We start from the raw sequence: 24030 nt of genomic DNA, 5'->3' as shown, positions 1-24030 counted from the left end.
GTTGTAAATTTTTTTTTTTTTTTTTTTTTTTTTTAATGATGGCTGTTGGAAGTTGCTCAAAGGTTTGGGCTGTCACAGTCCCAGAAGAGATGGCAGCGTACGGATGAGTTCGATGTGCCATGTGGATGTGGCGTTCGTAGTGTGCATTCTACCACATATATAGTACACATAGCAACGTACAGAGTAGCACGTGTTGGGGGGTGTCTAATTAGTAGCTCCGATTTCATTTGGTCCTTTGCACTCCTTCACCCATCATGAGACGTTATCAGACTGCGTCACTAAAATTCAAAGTTTTGCATCTACTAGTTTCTCACTTATTTTGTAATATGTTTGTAATACTTTTTTGTTTCTATGTTTAAACACAATAAACAGCTTGGCTACAGAAATCAATTATGAAGGACAAAATACAGTTTGAGACCACGTGGTACACAGGCCTAGTGGGCTTCACTAGCAGCATCTATTTGTCTATCCTGCTTTACCATAGCAATATTTGAGCACTAGTTAGAAATTCAGAATGCTGACAATCTTTCTGCTTCTTCATTCCTCATCATTGGAATTAGGAATATTTTTCTCATCGTTGGATTTTTTTTTTTGTAGCCGGTGTTTAAAAGGTGTACTTTTTCTGTTCTAACTGGACCTTCTGTGCACTGCACTTCCATTGCACTGAAGGAAACTCGGTTATAGGCAGAGGGCTTACGCTAATCACGTCCTCCTTATAGTGAGCGTGCAAAGCAGTCCATGTGCTTGCGTGAATGGCACATCTGTACGGGGTGGGCTTCACCATTGCATTGCCCTGCAAGAAACTCTTCTTCCACTCTTATTTAACACGGCAGAAATATCAGCATTGGCAACAAAACGTACCAAGTTTGTGGTTAGGACCCAACATCCTCAACCGTTCCCAACTGTAACGGGGATAAGCAGAAGCTGCTGTTGTAGGAAGAGACTTGTGAAAAGTTACTAGCGGAAAGTTCAGGCACCTATCTCGCCTTTACCTGATTTTTATGTCTGTCAAATGTGGCTAGTGATGGAACTCACTCTACTGCGTGGCATGCATCCTTTGGTCCTTGCCAAATATCTGCCTGTGAAGAAGTAAGCAAAAACAAAAAACAAATTTCAAAGGCATACAATGTCTGTAACATCTACAAGGATTGGATTTAGTTTTATAAACAGACCTAATTCTTACTGTATCTTGACTATTTCAGCAAAATATAGTGACAATCTCACTCCAAACAAACATTTCCATTCTCCTGAAACCCAACGTACAAATTCCACAATCTAGTTACACGTGCCACATAACAACAATTCATCTTTCCCAGCATCTTAACAGGGGCGTAGTCTACGTCTATACACATTTTTCAGTATATCGGTAACCATTGGTTCATTGTTTCTTGCTGATGGGAGCTTAAAACAACATTGTATGACATTTAAATATTTCTTTCACGAATGGCTCCCAAAACAAAAACTTTTTTTTTTTTTTTTAGACCCAATCACTTTTGTCTTCAGTTTGTCCCAATCTGGGGCTTGCTGTTGCCAGGTGATGTTAACGGTGTCTGGTTTGGTGCTTCTTGAGCTTCTTCTCTGCACTCACGGACCTCCGAGTGCGTCGTGGTTCCTCATGCACTGTGCTGAGTGGCAGCGTGGATTAGTTATGAATGTACAAAACATCTGACCAGCAGGTATTGGAAAATTGTATCCAGGTAATCACCTGGAGTTTGTAATAAACTAAGAAGATCTTGTAGAACGCTTCAGCATCAGAATGTCTTCTGCTTACGATACTGAATTGTTCCTGTTCATAGATTTCATGATCTTAATTCGTTTATGAGACAGCTATTAAAAAAATGGTTCTGTTCAAAGGTGGTTCAGCTACACTGGCGAATGCTGGGTTTAACAGGGAGCACTGGTGCAGGGAACTGAAGGAAGATTCCCAGGTCAGTTGTAACCTGTCCTGACGACTCTGCTGTAGCAGAGCGAGCCTGTGGAGGATGGCACACCGAGACTGACACGCGACTGAGGCAGTAAGAAGGAAAGAGGCTCCACACTGCAAGGCTGCCTGTGTTTTTGTCCAGTTTTCCTGCTTCTTTCAGTCCCAGGCTGTCCAAAACTTGTAGGTCACTGAAGTAGTTTTGTTTGATAGGCTTTTGAATGCGTTTTTTTTTTTGTTTTTTTTTTTTTTTTCCTTTTTTTCTGTCCATAGTCCTCATCGGATCAATGAGCTGAAACGTGCAGCGGGCTGTGTCATACCCACTCCTGAACAGGTCTTTTGTAATACACAACATTTTGCTGCACCTCTTTGTTTTTAAACTGGAAGATCGTGTATACCAAGACAAGGATACACAGGGACAAAATGCAAGGGATCACAACTGCGATTGCATTGACAGTGCTAGGCACATCATTTATTGTCACCATAATATCCACGTCATCGTGGGGGAGGCGTCGGTCTTTGCTTCGTTCCACATCCTTCTGGTTGCAGCCCATCCAGTCTTTGAGGATTGACCTGGGGTACCCTGGCTCCACGCTCAGCCTCTGGTTGTCGAACTTCCAATACTCCTTCCCTTTGTAAAAGTAGGTATAAACTAGGAGAGAAAACAGAGAATATTTCTCACCACACCACTTCCAACTTGATAAGCTGAGCTTGTGTGAGGAGGTGCGAGTGCCCGAAAGGCTGGAGGTGGCAGCTGGCTGGGACAATGACACACATTCATCCAGGGCATTCCAAAACCACTGAAAAGTGAAGGTGGTTTTGGAGCCAGGATTTAAAGGAGAAGACATAACCCTGGCTTGGGGGTTCAGCATTGCCCACAGAGCACCATTCCCCTTGGCCAAGACAAGCTGTGAATGGAAAAAAACCCAACCAACTAATTTTAAAGTAAGTGTTCTGCAGTGAGTTATTTTTCAGTAAAGCATCTGTAAATATGGGCTCGTCATGACCAAGCAATTAATGTAATCTGCAGAATGACAGTGTGTGCCTGGGTGTGATAGTGTTTGGGGGAATACTCAAGGTTTCTGTTCATCCAGCCTTAAGGGAGCGGATGCTGAATAGGGTGACTCTTTCTGGCCACAGAATGCAGAAGATTTGGCCTTTGTTAAGGAGAGTCTCATCCTGCTGCTAATAAAGTGCTGACGGTTTATGCTACATGTTGTCTGCAGTACCCCTCATCTCCCCTGATGACTCCTTATCACTCTCAAGAGATTAGAAAAAAAAAGGGGGGGGGGGGGAAGGAGAAGGGAACAGTGGTGAAAGTGTTGGGTCTCCCAAATCTGTCCTCCAGCTCGGCTGGCTCTCGCTGCAGTCCCCTCATCTCACCCCGCAGCCCCGAATTTAATCACGGGCCCTTCTGTTAGTTCTTTCCCCAACTGGAAGAAATCTTCAAACTGGAGAAAGAAATGTGTCATAAGGAGCCTCCGGAGGTCCAACTCCCTGCTTGGAGCATGGCTAACTTCAAAGTTCATCAGGCAGGCTGGCGCCTGTAACAAACAGCGTGACTGATGCCACTCTGAGCTTTACAGGTAAGAAATGAGGAGAAAGTGTAAGTTATGCCATCTTTGTAATTGGGGCCCAGGAAACCTCGGGTAGGGACTGTTGTGACAGCAAAACCGGAAGACGTCCCCTTCCCCTCGCCCAAAGCTGCCACTACGCTGATGTGGTTTAGCAGCTGAGGAGGTACGTGGGTTGGGGTGAGGGTCAGAAGGATCCCAGACAGCCGCTGCAGGATGGGTGACTGAGGACTTCTGAGACTTGATTCCTGTCTCAGGATATATTCGAAACACCCCACTGCCAACAACCCAACTCCCCGGCAGACAAGCGATTACCCATCTAACAGGCGTAAGGACTGCAGGTACGTACAGCCTTCTTTGCTGATAAAAGCTCCCTGTGGAGCCTGAGGGATTCCTCTCCACACGGTGATGGGCTTTGGGTATCCTGGGTCCGTTGCTCTCTTGTCCTCGTTGTACCTCCAGTACCTGTCGCCTTTGAAGAAGTAGGTTTTGCCGACAGGCTCCCACCGCAGAGCCGTGTCGATGCCTTCCCGGGGCAGACAGCTCCCCAGCTCCACCAGACTGTGTGGGTAGCCCGGCTCTGCTGTCACTTCTTTAAAAACCCAGTATTTATCTCCTAGAGAGGAACAGGGACAAAAACAGCAAACAGATTTTGCCTAATTAGTAGTTGAATCCATATGAATGTAAAATAGCCACAATGAACCACGGCACGGTGAGGGGTCTGGAGACCAGGGCATATGAGGAGAGGCTGAGGGAGCTGGGCATGTTTAGCCTGGAGAAGAGGAGGCTGAGGGGAGACCTCATTGCCCTCTACAACTCCCTGAAAGGAGGGTGCAGAGAGGTGGGTGTTGGCCTCTTCTCCCAGGGGAATAATGACAGGACCAGAGGAAATGGTCTGAAGCTGCGGCAGGGGAGGTTTAGATTAGATATTAGGAAGAATTACTTTACTGAAAGAGTGGTCAGGCACTGGAACAGCCTGCCCGGGGAGGGGGTTGAGTCACCATCCCTAGAGGTGTTTAAGAAGCATCTAGATGCGGCACTTCAGGGCATGCTCTAGTGGCAGAGACTGTAGGTCGGTTTTGGTGTGTGTGTATGGTTGGACTCGATGATCTCAAAGGTCCTTTCCAACCATGAAGATTCTATGATTCTATGATGTTGAGAATTTCCAACCTCCATTTTGAACCTGAAGCCTCCTGACTTCACTTGCTGTTCCTTAGCTCTTGTTTTGGAAGAGACGTTAAAGAACCCTTTCCCATTTACCTTCTCTAAGCCAGTCATGCTTTCAAAGCCTTCTCTCACCCACTGTCTTTGCCATCCCTCACTCAGGCTGAGGAGTTCCTTGCAGGACATCAGCCCATACTTTTCAGTCATTTCTGTTGCCTTTCCCTGAGCCTTCTCAAGTCTTACTACTGCTTATTGAGCTGAGGGACTGCAGCTGCAGACATAAAATTCAGAAGAGCAGGTAGTGTGTTTTTGCATGGTGACATGCCGACACTTACCAGCCACTCTTCCTTGCTTACAACTTGCTCTCAAGTTACAGGATCCTGTTCAGACACTGTCACAGTGCAAGGAGCTAATGTGGGCCCCAGCGCAAAGTTGATAATTTTGTTTCTTTAGGAGACAATTGTCCAGAAATGTGGCTTGGGAGAGGCCTTAATGCCCTGCCGAAACACATTCAAGGAGACAGGCTGGAGACTGACACTCCCTGGGAAACAGGAGCTATTCCTTGTTAGCACACGGAAGACAACTTCCACTTATCAGGATTAGCTTTATACAGAGCTTGTCCCGGCAAGGCCAGCCCACGCTGAACTATAATTTAAGGATTTGTGGCTGCTTGAAGTGTACCCTTGGAAACGGACAAGGATGCAGCGTACCTGTTTTCACCCTCTTCACGCCGTGAAAGAAGAATGTGGTGTGAAGCAGGTGTGGTAGGCTTGTACTGAAAGATACCGTACCTTTGAAGAAAACGAATTTTCCATCAGACCGCTCATAGGCTGCGTCAATCTTTGCAGGGAGGCCTTTCCAGAACTGCTCAATTTGCATGGGATATCCCTCCTGCACCCGGTTGTTGCGCAGACGCCAGAACCAGCGATCCTGAGAAAACCAGAAGCGTCTTCAGACTGAGTATTTTTATCTTGCAGTCAAATCAGGCTGAGCGTCCAGCATCAAGCATTACTAATCCCTGCCTAGGCCCCATAACCGTTAAAGACAGAAGTCCCGGTTCAGGTGACAGCTCCAACCCAGCCCGACACGGTCTCCAGGCAGGGAAGCGCTTCGTGGGGAAGATGGCAGCCAAAAGGGCAAGAAGTTGATAGCTGGTGCTGTGAAAAAGGGTGGAAAGGAGGAGAGGAAAAAGGAGCAGGGGGAAGCAAGGCCACAGTTACAAGCGTTAGGAACTCATTTGTGAGTGACCTCTCTGTGTGTCTTGTCACTGAGGTGTCACAATTGTCCTGGTGCTCAACTACCAGACCCCAGGAGAGCCGTACAGCCTGGGGACGGTGTGAAGCACACAACGTCCGAAGGCACAAAGGAGTTATTAGCTGTCCCTTTAGATATGAGATCATTAGTTAAAGCCATAGTGGATGCTCAGGGATGAGCAGGAGCAGGACAGAGCCCATGAGACTTCCCCCAGCTACTCTCCCAGCCTTCCAGTATTTTCAGTTCAGGCATTTTCTGCAACCGATACGGTTTGTCCATTTAATGACCTTCAATATATCCCTCTCCACATTCACACCCATTGGGCAGAGTGAGAGACAGGTATTTTGGGAACGGACCATGGATTTTCATACTCAAGGCACTCCCAGATGGGTTATTGAGCAAAGCCTCTCCTTCCTCCCCGGCTGTACTTTACAAGCAAGGCTGACTCAAACTCCCCAAGCGCTTCAGGTAGGCCGAGTGCTCCCCGAAGCCCAGGGTTCGATGCAGGCCACCTCTGGAGGCAACGAGGCTTAGTCCCTGGTTAGGTACTGCTATGGCTTCCTGGCTTTACAGGTGGCTTCTCTCTGAGCTTGATGGTGTTTGAGTTCTCTGCCAGCGCATCCCGTTCACGCTTTGGTGCACAGGCTGCCTGGGCATTCCACGAACGCCATCAGGCACTGTTTCCAAATACCGCAGAGCCAATCTGCTTACGTTTCCTTCTAATATTGCTCATTCATCAGCCTCAAAGGAACAGAGCTATTTTCACAGACACTTCAAATCTCACTACCCGATACTTCTATCTTTCCAGCAATAAAACTAAAGACAGACTCATGGGTAAGCAGGAATTCTCAGTACCTTGAAAACAAACATTTCTCCTCTGAAGAGAGCCACAGTATTAAAGTTGCCATCGCAGATGTTGGGTTTCGTGCCAGGAGGAGATGGCCTATCACCTAGAGGAGGACTAGGAGGTCTTGGCTGTCTCTCGTGTTTTCTTTCTGAAGTGGAGTGAATTCTGCGAACAGGAAGAGTGGGTAAAGGCCTGGTTGGCTCCAGGGGCTCAACAGGAGGACCTGGAAGTGAAAAGAAAAATGTTTAGCAAAAAGTGGACAAGTTTGGATTTTCTGTGCTTCCCTTGTAGGTTTTAAAAGGCAACAGGCCAGATGAATGGCATTGCAAGGAATTTATGTACTCCTTATGCAGAGCTCATGCCCTAGAAATGGGGAGCAGAATGAGATGCAGCCACACATGAAAGATGTCCCAAAACAGATGAGCGATAAGAACTGAAAAAGAGCCAGGATGGTTTTGTCGGTCTTCCCAAGGAGGCTGGAGCTAACAGGAAGGAGGAGCCACACCAATCATGTTGCCAACTGCAATGAAAGGTAATAACCCTTGAATAGAAATGTTTAGTAGACCATTAAAAAAACACAACACAAGACACCAACAAAAAAAACAAAACCCAAACCAAACCAGAAAAAAGTTAGGATGTGAAAACCAACGCTACATTCTAAGGGGAACTGCAGGGGAATTTAGAAATTAGAAAGCAATTACTTTATTACAGTTTATTCACCACTCGTTGCTTTCAGAACACCCTGGGAACCCTGAGGAACAGCCGCGATAAGGGACCATGCTCGCACTTAAATGACGCACCCCACAAGCACAGCTCTGCCCTTCAGTCCTGACACAGCTCAGCTTTGAGATCCGACAAGGCTGCAGGAATGTAGAGACTTATAAAAATGCAAGTGACTTGGACTTGAAGCAGCGGTCTGCTTTGAAATCCACTTTGCCACAGGACGATTTCGTTAACAGTGATAAAATCTCTACCAAATCTAATAGTCATAGATTTCTTAGACCAAATCTAATAATAATAATAATAATAATCTAATAGTCATAGATTTCATAGCCCAAGTCTAGTCATAGATTTCTTCTTGCCACAAGTTGGTATGGCAATAAGCAGAACGCTACTAGAAGCAAGAGATTTTATACCTGATGTAATCAAACAGGATTTGATTGTTTATTTGCATGGATTATGGTTTCAGCCTCTCTGAACAGCACTTTTGAAGGGGCTATGTGGAGCGACTGCAGGACAAAGCTCCACCAGTGGGCAGAATGGGGGCCATCTGCCATGGCTGCTTTATCAGCCTCCCTCTTTTGGGGGTCCAACAGCCCTGACAGGCTTCAGGCCAGCTGGTACCACTGAACACTTGCACTAGCTGAGAGTCACCCTGTCAGGGGCCCTTGCCTTGCCCATAGCCAGAGAAGGACTGTTGCGAGTAAGGATTGAGATACCCATGGAGCCTGCGCACCCGCGGGATTAAAGAGGACTTTTGCAGATAAACACTTTGAACTATGCTGCCTTAAACGAGGCTTAGGTGCCCAAGTCCCCTTAGCTCTTAAATGTTACATTTTTGAAGGGCTCCTATAATGAATGAGTGCTTAAACACGTCCTGGAAGGGTGACTGGGTTAGTGAGAATCAGTCCCCCCTAGTGACAAAGAAGTCATCAGACAAAGCCGTCATACTTAATTGTTACTAAGGTTCTAACACTAAGAATCGTGTGTGTAGGTTTCATGGACATTACGTTCAGAATAGATGTAGATAATGTAGATAATGTAGTCCAGCTTCCTGCAGTTCCAGGCCAGAAACCTCCACCTGCGAGTCCTGCCACGAGCTGGTACCTCTGGAGCAGACACAGCACATTTTCCAGGTTCAAGCCATAGGAAACCCTCTACAGTGCACAGCAAATTGTTCCAAAGATTAAGCCCTGTCACCACTAAAGTCTGTGTCTTACCTATCGTCTGAGTTGTTTGTGCAGCTTTATATTCAGCACTTTTTTTCTTATCTCTAGTGTCTCAACATTCAATCATTTACAGATCTTGATGAAGATGCTTTTTAAATTCTTCTTTATGAGCTAAACAGACCAGTTCCTGCTCTCTGTTGCTGCAACGTCTTTTGGGTTTGAGACTTACTCCTACAGCTCTTTTCTAAAGCTTTTCAAATGGATCATTGTATTTCTTCACGGTGACTTGTCCTCATAATGTGGTATTTTGTGCCACATGCGATTTTTTATTAGCAACTATTTTTATTTACCTTTATTCCAGAACTTTAATAAAAGACATCAAATATTGCTCACAGAAATCCTTTAGATGAGGATTCTCTGTTGACAATTATTCTTGGAAAACTGTCTACATGAAATGGATAAAAATATTATACCGATACTCTGTATTTCTCACCTCCTCCATTCTTAGCTACTCAGCGCCCACTATCTGGTGGTTGCCCAGTATACGTGGGGCATTGGACTAGATGACCTTTAAAGGTCCTTTCCAACCCAAACTGTTGTATGATTCTGTGACTCTATGACCTTAGCAGACCATAAAGTTCTTTTAAATGGAATTCCCAAACGGTGATACCGCTGCTGCTAGTGATCTGTGACTCTTCCCCAAACAGTTGCAGCAAAGCTCTCCAGATGTCGCCTGTCACAGGAGCCGCAGGGTTGGACCCCCCGTTGGCCAGACAATGTGGGTGCATCTACACCAGCATTTCAGTTCAGCTCAGGATCGCGCTTTTGAAGACGTGCTCCGTCATTTGCCATTTCTGTGCTTTGATTCACACTGAAGTTCATGAGATGCCTTCTCTTTGGACAAAGCTGAACCTGAAGATGCGCTTCTGTAGCGCCTCTAGAATAGTGCAGCTGCAAACAGACATCACAGGGCACAGCACGAGCTAATGCACAGTAACAACCCCCTTCCCCGAAATGCACAGAGCGGGTGCCGAGTCCTCAGCGCTCTACTTACTTAACACCATCCCTAAATACTGCTGTATCCCGAAAGCTTGCCGGCAGCCACAGACATGGTTTGCCGACAGAGCCACAGGCAGCGCTGTGGTGTGAAGCACATGGGCCATGCAGAGGCATCTCCTCCTCCGAGCAGCACATCCACTGGCGCCTCTGGCTCTGGCCGGGAAGCTCGTGGAGCTGGGACTGAGTCGGCAGGGTGGGATACGCTGCAGAGGAAGGGACGGGAATGGGGAAAGAGGTCACAGAGAGATCTTACACAAGGGATGCCGGTTTGTTCAGGTGCGGTGTAGGAGCACAGTGCTCAGCGAATGAAAGGAGGAGGAAACGGGTAACCTGTTTTGGCTGCCAAAAATGGCACTTGGTGCCAGATACAGCACCCAAATAAATTAAGTTTGAAACCCAGCAATTTACATGCTCGGTGAAGATAGGAAATTAAGGAAAGGTAAGTCTTGACCTAAGCAGTGGCTGACCGCAGGACGCCCATTAAAGAGCAGTGTGATCCTTCTACTCCTGTGTCACCACCCACACAGCTTTGACTGGATGTGTTTTGTAAATAACATTGAAAAAACTCTAACACACATCCTACATGATAGGATTCCCCCACCAACAGACCGATATGAGGACCACCTGCCCAAATGAGACTATCGCACGCTGCTACAGAAGCACAGGAGAGGTGTAGTTGTTCCTTCCCCCGCTTTGCAAGAGGCTAATGCTGCCATGAACTGACCAAATCAGAGATGCATTTGCCACGTATGGATCAGAAAAGCCTCTTGGTGCTCAGTTTAATTGGTACAGTGGAGCAATTTCATCAGACCACTGTTTGGTAGTCTGCAGAAGACCACCACCAGTTCCAGCATGGGAGAGATCCCTGTGTTACGAGAGGCAGCTGGAAGCAGATCCACAACCCGGCTGTGAGGAGGACTCCCAGGAGCACTGGTGCCGTTGAAGAGGGAGATGTGTCACAGCCTGCAGTGCAGAGAGGCACCTGCTGTCACAGGGAATCGGCTGGGAGGGACCCCAGAAGTCACTGTGTGGTGTGCGTTCGACCTGCTTGCTGGAGGGACACGGAGCGCAAAAAGGATCAATTGCCCAGTCGGGGCAGTTCTGCTTCTCAGACACAGCAAACGGATAGAGATACTCAAATCAACTGCACTTCTGGGTTTCCAGAAATAACAAGCCAAAAACTCCACACTTTGAGAGAAGAGAGCAAGAAAAGAGTTTTACAGAGATGACCATGAGCAGTAAGATGAGGACATGACATTAATTTTCTCCCCGTCTCTTTTAAAGGAAAAAAGGGTGAGACGGGAGTACTATCTAAAGAAAATTACGATGAATGTGTCTGATGGGTAACAAAGACACATCTGATCGTAAGGTGCAGCGCAGCGACCACAGTATGGTGGTCACATGCTAGGAATTTAACATCTCACGCATGATTTTAGTTATTAAAGATTCACGCTCACAAGTGAGGACCACTCGTTTCAGCCTGGCCTGCCCCTGCTGTAGGACAGCAGTCACCTCCAACTCTCTCATAGCCACCTTCAGTGCCCAAAGTCTGCCGCAGTCCTCAGTAGAGAAGAGGAAAGTTAAAATAGCACCCAAAACCCAGGGGACCAACCAGTGCAAAAGTTTTAATTAGCCCTAAGATGACACTGAAAGAGAATGCAGTAAGCTTGGAAGGCAGAAGCAGCTGGACGCACTGTGGTGAGGATGGTGCGAATCAGCAATGATTCAGGTGAACTGGAGATTTGCATTAACTGAAACATTTGCTAGAGCAGTGGGAAGAGCTCGCAAGTCAGGCCCACCAAGGGAAGTTGGGCCACCGTCCACACCCACTGCTTGCAGTGGTCAAACCAGCTGGCGTATTGCTCTGAAGGAGGCACCCAGCACTGACAAGGCTTCCCCCACGTTTTTGTCGGTGGCACTGCAACTTGCTTGGATGCAGACTTTCACTTAAAATATTCCTGTTACTGTCTTTCCGTGCCAGCCATGGATTTTTCCTTACTATCTTTCGCTTCTCGTTTTTATGCATTCTGGGCCTTCTAATTTATCCTGATTGAAGCCTTGTCTCCTCTTGTGGTTACACAGACTGCCTTTTTATTTTTAATCGCTGCCTTCGCTTTGTCACCACGTGGGGGTCTTACAGCTAATGGTGGAAGGTAAGCCTACAGTGATGCACATGCAAAGAGCGGAGGAGCACACACACAACATGAAAATCCTCGGGTCCAGGCGCTAGGTAGGCAGAAGTCAGTCTACAGTCAGGGGGATGGAGAGCAGAAGCACAGCCTGAAGAAAGAAGCTATCTCGTAAGACCTAAGCCACCTCAGAGCACAACATGGCTTGAATGCAGAATTAACAGACCCTATATAGTTCGACAATCACACTATTTCCAAAATCCCATCACAGTAACTGGCTTCTGAAACCGATGGCTAAAGGCAGGCTATACCAGGTCTATCAGCAGCAGAGAAGACCGTGTGAACAAAGAGTTACTTAAGAGTTGCTGGCACCTTGGTATTTACCACAGGAACTGATCACACCCACCACCGCTCTAACCAACCAGCCATTCCGCGCACATCACAGCCTCTCTCACTACATTGCCAAGCAACTTCAGAGAATCAGTCAGTGCAAATCTCATGGAGAGAAAAATTAAGTAGAGAGGCTACTGCATGGGTCTGCAATGGGGCTGAACCTGGTCACCTCGTTATTGCGTGTGATCCCAGCACTGGAGCCAAACCCACCCCCGGCGCTGAACCTGCAGCCACTTCCACGGGGGAAGCAGGTAAGAAACCTCCTGGAGCTGGAAACTCTACGTTCTGGAGGGAAGCAACTTGCTGGGACTTTACAGACACTGTGTGGAGAAGAAGACTTTCTTCCTCTCTATCACAACCAAGGCAAAGAATGTCAGAAAGCTTTTGGGTCACAGCAGATCACCTTCAGGGTGTGACTTCCGCCACTGGCACTTAGCCTCCTCCCTTCATGCTTCCTCTGTCGCAGACCATCTGAATACCAAGGTGACCTGTGAAGATAACACAGAGAGAGGAGGCATTTAGGAGCCACTGTGTCGATAGTTGAGGACAAAATATAATTGCACTGTCCTCCTGGCTATTGACAGAGTGTTCCCTCAACTGCACAACACCTGCCCGGAGCTCAGCGCCCCGCACGGCTCAGCACCTCTCGCAGGCGGCTGGCCCAGCCTGCCAGGGCAGAGGATGGCAGAGCCTGGGGGAGATGACGAGCCACCTGCAAACAAAGGCCTGTCTTTATCTTCTTAATGTACACTCCAAGCATAAAACTATGACCCAGACTACAGGCAGGCAGTTACGCTTTTGAATGATATACAGGGCTTTTTTTTTTTTTTGGTAAAAAGCTAAGCTGCCCGCGTGTTTCTGCAGGACTGTACCAGCTGTCCAGGTACACAGAAAAGGCTCCTCACTTCCAAACCAAAATGTACGAGCCAACTGAGCCAGGGGGAGGGAGAGAAACCCACCTGGCTGCTCTGCAGACTCCACGGCAGTGTTCATATGAAAGGAGCTAGCTGACAAGAAGCTACCTCAGGGAGGAGAGGTGGTCCATCCGTAACAGCTCAGCGCTCGGGAGGGCCTCGTTTCCCTTGCTCACTTGGTAAACCTGTCCACGGAGCACTCTGCACTTCTGGGCTTAACTTCAGCAGCGGAGTGAAGTAGCTATTTCAGTTACTTTGGGTATCCTTGCCACAGTCTGCGGACAAGCCCCAGCACCCACAGCATACCCAACGGTTGGGCAGTCGAGGCCCTCACGATCACCACTGCGTGGCAGAAAGGGTTTCTCGAGCCCTTCTCCCCCAGATATTCTCCTCTGAATGACCAACTGCCAGCCGGGTGATAGAGCATTCACCCGGAAGACCGTGGCTGAAATCCTTGCTCTAAGCCAAAAGGAATGCTCTTCTGCGCTCTGTAATTAGGTGATTCACCTTGCGGTTGGGTTCTCTGCTTTGTGAGCAAGAAAACTGGGTCCAAAATCCCCAGGCTTAGGCAGGCAAATTATGAGAGTTTGGGGCTCTGTGAGATGCTCCAGCTGTGGTGCTTGCAGCCCAATTCCCCTCTGGAAAAACTTTAAGAAACCTGACATCTGCTCCACTGCAAAACACATCATTTTTTTTTATACTCGGGAAAATCTGTAGGATGAGAGAAGTGTTTTATGCCCAGCCATAACATAAAGCAGTGTTTCTCCGTCAGGTGAGAAACCTTCCAAGAGAGGTGGGCTCCCCTCAGCTCTCCCTTCATCAGGGGGCAGTTGACCAGTGAGATCACTTCCCTCCTCTCACACCTAATGTCTGCAGCTCCAGGGCTGATGTGGGCATGGGTGAGACCCTGTGTCATGGCAGAGTCATCAAGGCGTCAGGTGGAGCCCAAGGACAGCACCAGGAACCAGGCAGTTACTCCCTGCCTGTTTTTCGGAGGAACAGGAATGGAGACCTGGCAGATGGCAGGTGAGACTCAGTGGATGCACCAGAAGTGGAGCCTGGTATTTCCTGATGGGTCCAACAGAGTCTCTGGGCAGGAGGAAAGGTGCAAATGAAGGGATGCAACATAGAAAGGGAGTCTGGTATCTCTGCAACATGCAACCAGAGCAGATCCCTGATCCCTCCAGCTCCCTCATTGCCACACGTTTTCCTTCCCCTGCCCTCCTACTAGCACAGCACCATGGTGCATGGCTCCAAAAGTCCCAGATCTTGCAGCTTCTAGAGATAAGGTCTTGGATGTTACTTTATTCTCTTCCCATGCTCAAGAGAACATCACCAGACAGCTGAAGGCAGCCTCGCAATCGCATGCCTTAGTTCTTATGAGGGACTTCAATCACCCCGATATCTGCTGGGAAGACCACACAGCTAGGCATGCACAGTCCAGGAGGTTCCTCCAGTGCGTTGATGACAACTTTTTGACACAGGTGGTGCAGGAGCCAACAAGGAGAGGAGCACTCCTGGACCTGGTACTGACAAACACAGAGGGACTGGTGGAGGACATTAAGGTTGGGGGCAGCCTTGGCTGTAGTCATCATGAGAAGATAGAGTTCAGGATCATGGGCAGTATTCACAAAACAACAAGAAGTAAAATCGCAGCCTTGGACTTCAGGAGGGCTAACTTTGACCTCTTCCAGAAATTGCTTGGAGAGGTCCCATGGGCTAGGGCTCTGAGGCAGGGGAGCTCAAGAGAGCTGGTTGGTATTCAAACACCACTTTCTCCAAGCTCAGGATCGGTGCATCCCGAAGAGCAAGAAATCGGGCAAGGGACGCAGGAGACCTGCATGCTTGAGCAGGGAGCTTCTGAAAAAGCTCAAGTGGAAGAAGGAAATTTAGAGTAAGTGGAAGAAGGGACTGACCCTTTGGGAAGATTACAAGAACGCTGCGAGAGCGTGCAGGGATGAAACCAGGAAAGCCAAGGCCGCCTTGGAATTAAACCTGGCAAGGGATGTCAAGCTCAACAGGAAGGGCTTCTTCAAGTATATTGGAGGCAAAAGGAAAACTAGAGAAGTTGTGGGTCAGCTGTTGAATGAGACAGGAGCCATGGTGAAGGAGGATGCGGAGAAGGCGGAGTTACTGAGTGCCGCCTTTGCTTTGGTCTTTACTGCTCGGCCCAGCCCTCAGGAGTCCCAGGCCTTGGGGAAAGTAATGGGGAAAGGCTGGACAGAGGAAGACTTCCCCTTGGTTGAGGAGGATGAAGTGAGAGATCAATTAGGTCAATTATAATATCCACAAGTCCATAGGTCCTGATGGGATGCACCCGAGAGTGCTGAGGGAGCTGGCGGAAGTCATTGCTGGGCTGCTCTCCATCATCTTTGAAAGGTCCTGGAGAACAGACGAGGTGCCTGAGGACTGGAGGAAAGCCAATGTCACTCCAGTCTTCAAAAAGGGCAAGATGGAGGACCCGGGGAACTACAGGTTGGTCAGCCTGTAAAGATCAGGTCAGCCCTGGAAAGATGACGGAACAGCTTGTTCTGGGCGTCAAGGCATGTGGAGGAAAAGAAAGCTATCAGAAGTGCTCAACATGGATTCACCAAGGGGAAATCATGTCTGACTAATCTGATAGCCTCCTATGATGGCATGACTGGATGGATAGATGAGGGGAGCGCAGTGGATGTTGTCTACCTTGACTTCAGCAAGGCATTCGACACAGTATCCCACAGCATCCTCCTAGGGAAGCTTAGGAAGAGTGGGCTTGATGAATGGACAGTAAGGTGGATAGAGAACTGGTTGAAAGACAGAGCTCAGAGGGTCGTGATTAGGGGGACAGGGTCTAGTTGGAGGTCAGTGAGGAGTGGTGTTCCCCAGGGGTCAGTACTGGGTCCAGTCCTGTTCAGTATATTCATCAATGACCTGGATGAGGGGATAGAGTGCACCCTCAGCAAGTTCGCCGATGACACAAAGCTGGGGGGGGTGGCTGACACACTGGCAGGCTGTGCCGCCATCCAGAGAAACCTGGACAGGCTGGAGAGTTGGGCAAAGAGGAACCTTATGAAATTCAACAAGGGCAAGTGTAGGGCGCTGCACCTGGGGAGGAATAACCCCCCGCAGCAGGACAGGTTGGGGGTGACCTGCTGGAGAGCAGCTCGGTGGAAAGAGACCTGGGAGTCCTGGTGGACAACAGGATGACCATGAGCCAGCAATGTGCCCTTGTGGCCAAGAAGGCCAATGGCATCCTGGGGTGCATCAAGAAGAGTGTGGCCAGCAGGTTGAGGGAGGTCATCCTCCCCCTCTGCTCTGCCCTGGGGAGGGCACACCTGGAGCACTGTGTCCAGTTCTGGGCTCCCTGGGTCAAGAAGGACAGGGAACTGCTGGAGAGGGGACAGCAAAGGGCTACGAAGATGATGAGGGGACTGGAACATCTCTCGTATGATGAAAGGCTGAGGGATTTGGGTCTCTTCAGTCTGGAAAAAAGACGGCTGAGGGGGGACCTTATCAACACTTATAAATACTGAAAGGGTGGGTGTCAGGAGGATGGGACCAGGCTCTTTTCAGTGGTGCCCAGCGACAGGACAAGAGGTAACGGGCACAAACTTGAGCATAGGAAGTTCCACTTAAACATGAAGAGGAACTTCTTGACTTTGAGGGTGGCAGAGCCCTGGCACAGGCTGCCCAGAGAGGTGGGGGAGTCTCCGTCTCTGGAGACGTTCCAAACCCGCCTGGACGCGTTCCTGTGCCACCTGCTCTGGGTGACCCTGCTCTGGCAGGGGGTTGGACTGGATGATCTCCAGAGGTCCCTGCCAACCCTTACCATTCTGTGATTCTGTGATCAGAAAACAGTCCTATGCCTAATGTTTGCAGGTCCTGCATGAGAGCAAAGCTTGCTCTGACGGTCCTACTCACAATGCAGTGTCATCACGTGGAGCATTTGCATCAGGTCTTTCTGCTATTTCATCCCAATCCATCTCACACATACATGTAGGTTACAAGATCTGGGATTGCTCTACAGGCTGCTACTGGCAAAAAGTGAAGGAGGTTATGAAACCCGTGCTTGCTGCACAGGAGTAATGAGGCTGGCAGAAGGTGCTATTTGCTTGTGGACACTGTGCCCTCCTGATCCCCTGTTCCTGGGTGTCAGAGCTGGTGTTTAGTTCCTTGGCCAGGGGCTGGGGTGGTTTCATGACCACCCTGGACTTCAGCCTTCATGGGATGCAGTATTTACACTGACCGGGAGCTGCAGAAAAGATGTGTGAGGTTGACATGTCCTCAATGAGATTTGAGAGTACCCAGATCCTTAAGGTTGTCTCCAGGCTTAATCATGTGGTGTATCTCTGAGTGATTAGAAGACCTTTGCTTTGTGACCTTATGCTTTGAAAGGGCCTTGAAGACAACGGCTTGGTTTACCAGCTCCAAGCAACCATGTGGACATGAGTTTTACCTGCACATCATGGCAACCCCTCTGCTCTCCAGGCATAGTGTCACAGAGTCTCTCCTAACATGAGAGGCTGCTTCACAGCCTACTGCAAAGGGGTACTTAGAGCAGGCCGTGAAGAAGAGGAGAACCAAGACTACAGGATGATCAGATCACTGTCAGATCAGTGACAAGGCTGTGTCTGAGTACGTCTCCACTCTCCACCTGCACTGTAGCTGCATGCAGCCCTGACTTCAACACCAGCAAAATTAAAAGAGGCAGTCAGCTTAACAGGATATCCAGGGGACCTAGATAATGGTGTTATTTCCAGTTTAATTCCTTCCTGGGCATGTCACTTGTGACATGGGCATGTATGGACAGTCGGAGAGATCCTTCTGAGCAAGACACGTAAAGAACAGTCATGATACTTCCCTCATTTTGTCCAGGAACCTATCAGGAGGTGGAAATGCTGCTGACTTGTCTTACAGTCTGTCACACGTGGTGAGCTGCTGGCCTTTTCATCATTAGCTCTGAACTGGAAATAACATTTTAAACCTTATACTAACCAGCACGGAGCACAAACAAGAGTTCACATCCCCTGCTGTCTCTTTAGGTGAGTTTTGAAATAAATCCAGCAGAAAATAATTTAATAATTCAATAAATCACTGTATGACAGATTTAGACATTTCTTTTCTACTGGATAAACACAGACACAACATAAAACCACATTTGAAATGCATCATTCTCAAAAGAAGGAGACAGAATGGACATGAGCTTTAGTCAAGCTTCTGTTCTTTGTTCTAGCAATTTTAGTGGAATGAAAAATTGGAAGTTTTAATTGAATTTGTTTTTTAAAAAGGGTGCTACAGGCAAAGCAGTGGCTTTGGCTCTATGACTTATTTTGCACAGTAGGTTCCTAAATAAAACTAATTGAGCACTTGCTGCTGCACTGTAGAGAATGTCAAAGCAGCAAGAAAGCAGGAGGTTTTGATTTTTGGCCAGGTGCTCTGATAGATGGGCTTTTGGCATTCCCAAGGTACAACAAAGCAGATTGGCACTGTGGAAATAAAACACACTAGTTGAATGTTCCTGCTAAAGCTACAAGAAGGATATTTCAGCAGTTCCTTCTCAGCTGTTAGAAGCTCAGACGAAAGGATCTGTTCTCAGATCTCCAGTTCCAGGGAGAAACATAACCTGCATTTTTCCATCTTTTATTTGTGAACCACAGGAGTAAAACCTAGTTTGAAACTAAACTTCAGTTTTTGGACCGTAACTCTGTGCTACGGACCAAAATCTCTACCTGGGGAATCAAAGCTCCTACTGCAGAGGGTGCTCCTCCTTCTCCCTGCAGGACCAGCTATCTCTACCACCACACACCACCATCCCCAACCCGCTCCCGTTCAAAGCCTCACAGAAGAACCTTGCGTGACTCTCCGATAGTCAACCGACTAATTCCAATTATTACCCGCACCAGGCAGTAATTCATTCATGCTACTTTTTTCAAGCAGAGTTAAAATTTTAAGGGTATTATATTGCATATAGAGAACCTTGACATAGTAGGTGGCTAAAGTTTAATGTCACTACCTAAGTGAAAAAAGGTGTAAGCGCAGCGGTGCTGCAGCCACGCCGTAGGCTGCACAGTGCCGAGCTCCCTGCTCTCTCATAGCCGTGCACAAGACGCTGTGCAGCGCTCTCACCGATTGTCAGGGCCCTGAGGACACTAGTAGGTCTTAACGGCCGTGACCAGTGTCACCTGGTACCTCTATGGGCCCAGGAGCCCCACTTCAGCCCAGCCCTGAGCACTGGGTCCCTGCCCAAGCTGTGGGGGGAGAACGCTGCTCCCCAGCTCAGCCACGGCTGATGCTGGCTTGAACCACCAAGGTGAAGAAGCATGGTTGGCAATGCCTTATCTGCTCCCTTTCCTAAAAGGTATCTGAAAACAGAGAAACCAGTAATCTTTTCTCGATTGCACTTTCACCGCCAGCAATAATTTATTTTTTTTTCTTTCTGACTAGTCGAAGTTCACCAGAACTAAACCAACATTTCAAAACAGAAACAGCATAATGACATTTCAGCAGCTTTCAAAAAAGAAAACTTATATTATTTAATGAAAGTTTAATACTTACTACCCCAGCACTTTGTTTCAAAACCATCCAGAGTCTCTGTTATCCCAAGTATTTGAATATATACTATGTTAAAATATACATAATTAAATGATACCATAGGACAATTGCCATGCAAGTCCATTCTGGTAACGACCAATAATGAGAAATCTTCAGCTGCACTAATGGGAAGAGCCAGTTCCCCCTGCGTGTACTTCAAACCATCTTATTGTACATGCTGGACCTTACTTGGACATCTGCCTTACAGTAAGGATTAACTGCACTCTGCAAATGCCTGGTTTTTCCCGTTGCCCAGACAGGAGTCAGGAAAAGTAGCTCAGAAAGAGATTTTTTTTCAGGCATCTATATTTGAACAAATGAGTCTCATTCCAGTCACAAACCCAAAAATCAGACTCAAACAATTGACATACAGTTTAGACCTCTAAAGTCTTGCTGTACAGCTTTAGAGTCCTGTATGTCTTGGCACAAATTCTATTAGCAGTAATTTACAATTCACTGGCTGATCACTTGTGACAACATTGAGTAGTGTCAGGTCTGCCACTGAGCGCACCAGCAATCCCTTAGAAACGTTGGTTTTCCCACTGACAACCGTCTTATAAGGGGGGGGTTTGAGGTCTAATTCATATAATATCTGTTCAACTGGAACTGCGAGCTAGCATTTGACTCCAGATGTCAAGCAGCTGCAGACATTGCCTAGCTACATAGCACAGCTGCTCTATGCTATATTTATTAAGTAACCTCTCTGTCAAACTTATACTTTCCTCAAAGAACCAAACCAGGGGTGTTTGACAAAACCTGTTTTCCATTGGCTGTCACACCATTAGCATCTTCTATCTCAGCCTCCCCTTGGCTGTGGCTCCTAAAACCCGCGTTCCCCTCTGCTCCCAGAGCCTCCTTCAGTCAAACTCTCTGAAAAGTCCCCACCCTCACACCCTGGTACCCCTGATCCCACCACAGGGTACCACAGCATCTCCAGCCCCTTTGGGTTTTCATAATCCCTCTGCCTCCTTTTCTCTCTTTTTCCCTTGAGCTCATATCTTTGTGGCACACGTTGTACAACAATGTTCAGCTGGAGATTAAAAGAAGTAAAGTATTTCCTAAGCAGATCCACAATTTTTTCCTACCTTCTATATATGGAGAAAAAAATAAGTACATAAATACCTTTTACCTTTCATTGATGTTCCATATTCTTCGCATTCTTCCTCTCTATTTGCACTGGCTGTTCCTAACGGGCAAACCTCAGGTACAGCAATTGCCTGTTTTTCCCTTTCTAGTGCTCCTTGATATTGGGGACATAACGAGGCGTGGAGCCGCAGTGAGATCACAGAGGTTTGGTTATCCAAAGTGCAAAGATATTGCCACTGGGACAGTCGTCTGATACTTGGCTGTGAATTAAGGGCTTTAAAGGGTTTCCCCGTTCAGCTATGGCAGGAACTCCAGCCCACCAGCTGCAAGCATTTGGGGGGCTACTTGTCCATGGCTTTGAAATACTTCCTAGACTCGAGCTCAGTGTAAATAGATGAGTGGGTAGTGTTGCTCACCATAGATTTTCTGAATTCCTTGGAGGTCATCCTGGGGCAGTTTGAAGTTGTGTGTTTCCATGTACTGGTAGAAAGGAGCCATGATAGCACTGGGATCATTGGAGTGTTCCAGACCCAGCGCATGTCCCAGCTCATGGACTGCCACCAGGAAGAGATCGTTCCCTGCGGAAGGAAGGTACAGCCAGGTCAGTACACAGCCACAGCCCGATGCGATCCCAAGCCCCACTTACTCATAAAGCAAGAAGCAAAGGTTTTGTTACGCTATTGCACAGCAGGTCACAGTGCCAGGTTGTCACTCAACTCTTGGAGACGGTTTTAGTCCTGAAAGCCTGCACAGCTTCTACAGTCATTGTCACGGAATGGGAGGAGGCTCATATTTCGCAGGTCCTTCATAGAGAAGGATTTAATGATCACCTCTGTATCTGATTCCTCCGCTGGGGCTGACGCAGGAGCCTCTCCCCTGTCGTCTTTAGAAGAACTCTCGATCTTCATCAGAAGAGTCCTCCCCCCTGCTGTCTGGCCTTACTTGGTCTTTATCACGAGGGACAGAGGAACTTACTGACGACTTCTTTTTCCTTCTGGTCACCGGGGCAACTTGTACCGGTGCCGATGGAGTTCGAGTAGTGTCAGTGCGTATCGTACTACACCTACTCCTGCACCAAAACTGAAAGAGAAACCACCCCTGCACCCCATTCAGGAAAATCGACACCAAAAGCATGATTTTAGGAAAGCAACTGTCATTCACGATACCCAAAGGAGATCCCTCTCCTGGCTCTGATGGTGACAATTTGGCATAAGTAGTAAAGGGCGAAGTAAACATGTCCATGGTAAAATTCAAAGTATAGTTAGTGTAAGTAGTAATGGAATCCATCATGTGATGCCCGAGGTATGCAGGTAAAGAAGCTATACATTCAATCACAGCCTGGATTAGAATTAAACACAGCAGCAAAATAGCACGTTTGAACCACGGCATACAGACAGGAAGAGCGAGCAAGTGATACAAAACGTAAGGCAAGATAAGCGTTGTTGTATCAATCAACTTTAAAGCAATCCCTACAAGAGATGATACAATAAACTGTCTAGCAACAACATGATGTGAGCTGTCTGTATCAATCTCTCAGCAAGCTGGAATTCAAACTATTCCGACCATCTATCAGAACTCTGGTAGTGCCACGGTCAGGCCACAGTCGGGCCCCACATTGGGCGCCAATAAATCTGTGGTGGCTTTGGCCAGATTGGCCGATCAGAACGACAGATGCACCCCCCGCCCCGAAAAGAGAGCAGAGGGAGATTTACGAGTTTAGAAAAATAACTACTTTAATGAAAATAATAATAAATAAGGAAATAGTAAATAATAATAGAATAATAAAAACTAAAAAAAAGTATACAATATATAAAAAACCGTATCCAGCTCCCAGGATGACGATTCCGTCACCAGCAGACACAAGGAATGTCCCAGACTGGAGTCAGTGATGGACAGGAGCTGAATTCCGGATCTGGAGTCAGGAATGCTCGGATCGGGATCAAAGGCAGATGGACAGACAGGGTCCTCCTCAGACGTCGGCCATTGAAGAAAGAGAGACTTGCCCCTTTGATCCCTCAGTTTTTATACTGAGCGTGATGCAGATGGGATGGAATACTCCTGTTGGTCACCTGTCCCGTCTGCTCCTCCCTGCAGGTGAGACCCCTCTACACTTCTCCACTTCCGACCCTCCAACGGGGCAAATAGTGAAGTTAGCTGACCTTGATTGTTATAGCAATAAGTCTAAGCAAGAGCCTCTACGCATACCATTCCTTGGTATAATCAGGTCTTATCCCTCTGATAGTGAACAGTTTCTGAACAACATGCTGTTAATTTCAGACTTCAGTCAGTGAGAAGAGGCCCAGCTAAAAAGTAAAATTACAAAACAGAAAATTGGTTCCGTTTTACCTCAAACCAGGACAACGGCCAGCAAAATAGGCTGCTCTGATACCGTTGCCTCCTTATCTGAGTGCTGCCAGGAGAGGCGAGAGCACTGCCAGTCTGCTCATCAACAAGGGTACATGGTGGGAAGGGAGCTTTGTCCCCCTTCTGGGTCCTCTGGTGACGTGCTCTGATCTGACCTGGACCACCAAATCTGTCAAGGGAGATCTGTAAGGCACCTGGAAGGACAGAGAAGACCGGGGCTAACACCCACCAGAGCACGTGTAGTCCCCGGGACAACCTCATCTCCTCTAGCACAGGCTCCTCAACGTGCTCTTACTTGGCTGGACTCCTGGCACTGCCGTGTCTGCGGGAGGAGGTGAGCACAGGCAGCACCATCCTGCAGGAGGCAGAGCCACAGAGGGTAAGATTGGATCGGATCTGCCTGAATTGAGCGTCTTTCCTTTTTTTTTGGCAAGGCACAAACCAAGAGCACTTGCAATCAGACACAGGAGAAAACAGTTGGCAGCGGCAGCTCAGTGTCTGCTCTGCAGCATCTCCAGACAGTGTACCTCCATTCCCCACACCTCCAAACTGCACCTGTATTAGAGGTAACAAAGTTCAGGTTTGTGTACATGGCTGAGCTCTCCCTGGGACAGGAACTGCAAACAGTGATTCATGGACAACTATCTCCACTTCTCAAATACTTATTGCTTCACTGTTACCCATAAAAACGTGACAACACAGGTTCAGGATTCTGCAAGTCCTCATAGCAGGGTGCTTTGCCAGCATCGCAAGATACCTGAAGTCGGTAACAAACAGTATTCACACCAACACGGTTAAATTGTCTAAATATTTGAGTTGGAGGGTGTAAGCACCTGAATATGCAAGACATGTTAAAATATACAAAT

General features: G+C 47.7%; 1 protein-coding gene across 2 annotated transcripts in view; it reads right to left on the bottom strand.

Moving 5' to 3' along the window:
- Window positions 1-46: 46 nt before the first annotated feature.
- The window catches only part of MMP24 (matrix metallopeptidase 24), a 53944-nt gene continuing 29960 nt past the window's right edge, over window positions 47-24030 (bottom strand). For both annotated transcript variants that reach the window (XM_063350511.1, XM_063350512.1), the window contains 5 exons: window positions 21217-21378; window positions 6769-6983; window positions 5451-5589; window positions 3845-4111; window positions 47-2573 (listed from right to left, as the gene is read on the bottom strand). In XM_063350511.1, the coding sequence (XP_063206581.1) occupies window positions 2236-2573; window positions 3845-4111; window positions 5451-5589; window positions 6769-6983; window positions 21217-21378 (1121 nt within the window). In that variant the 3' untranslated portion in view covers window positions 47-2235. The remainder of the gene's footprint in view (window positions 2574-3844; window positions 4112-5450; window positions 5590-6768; window positions 6984-21216; window positions 21379-24030) is intronic.

The sequence above is a fragment of the Chroicocephalus ridibundus genome, chromosome 12 (assembly GCF_963924245.1).
Source record: "Chroicocephalus ridibundus chromosome 12, bChrRid1.1, whole genome shotgun sequence".
Classification (NCBI taxonomy): domain Eukaryota; kingdom Metazoa; phylum Chordata; class Aves; order Charadriiformes; family Laridae; genus Chroicocephalus; species Chroicocephalus ridibundus.
The sequence above is the reverse complement of the archived record's forward strand: the minus strand, read 5'-3'. Positions and strand labels throughout refer to the sequence as shown.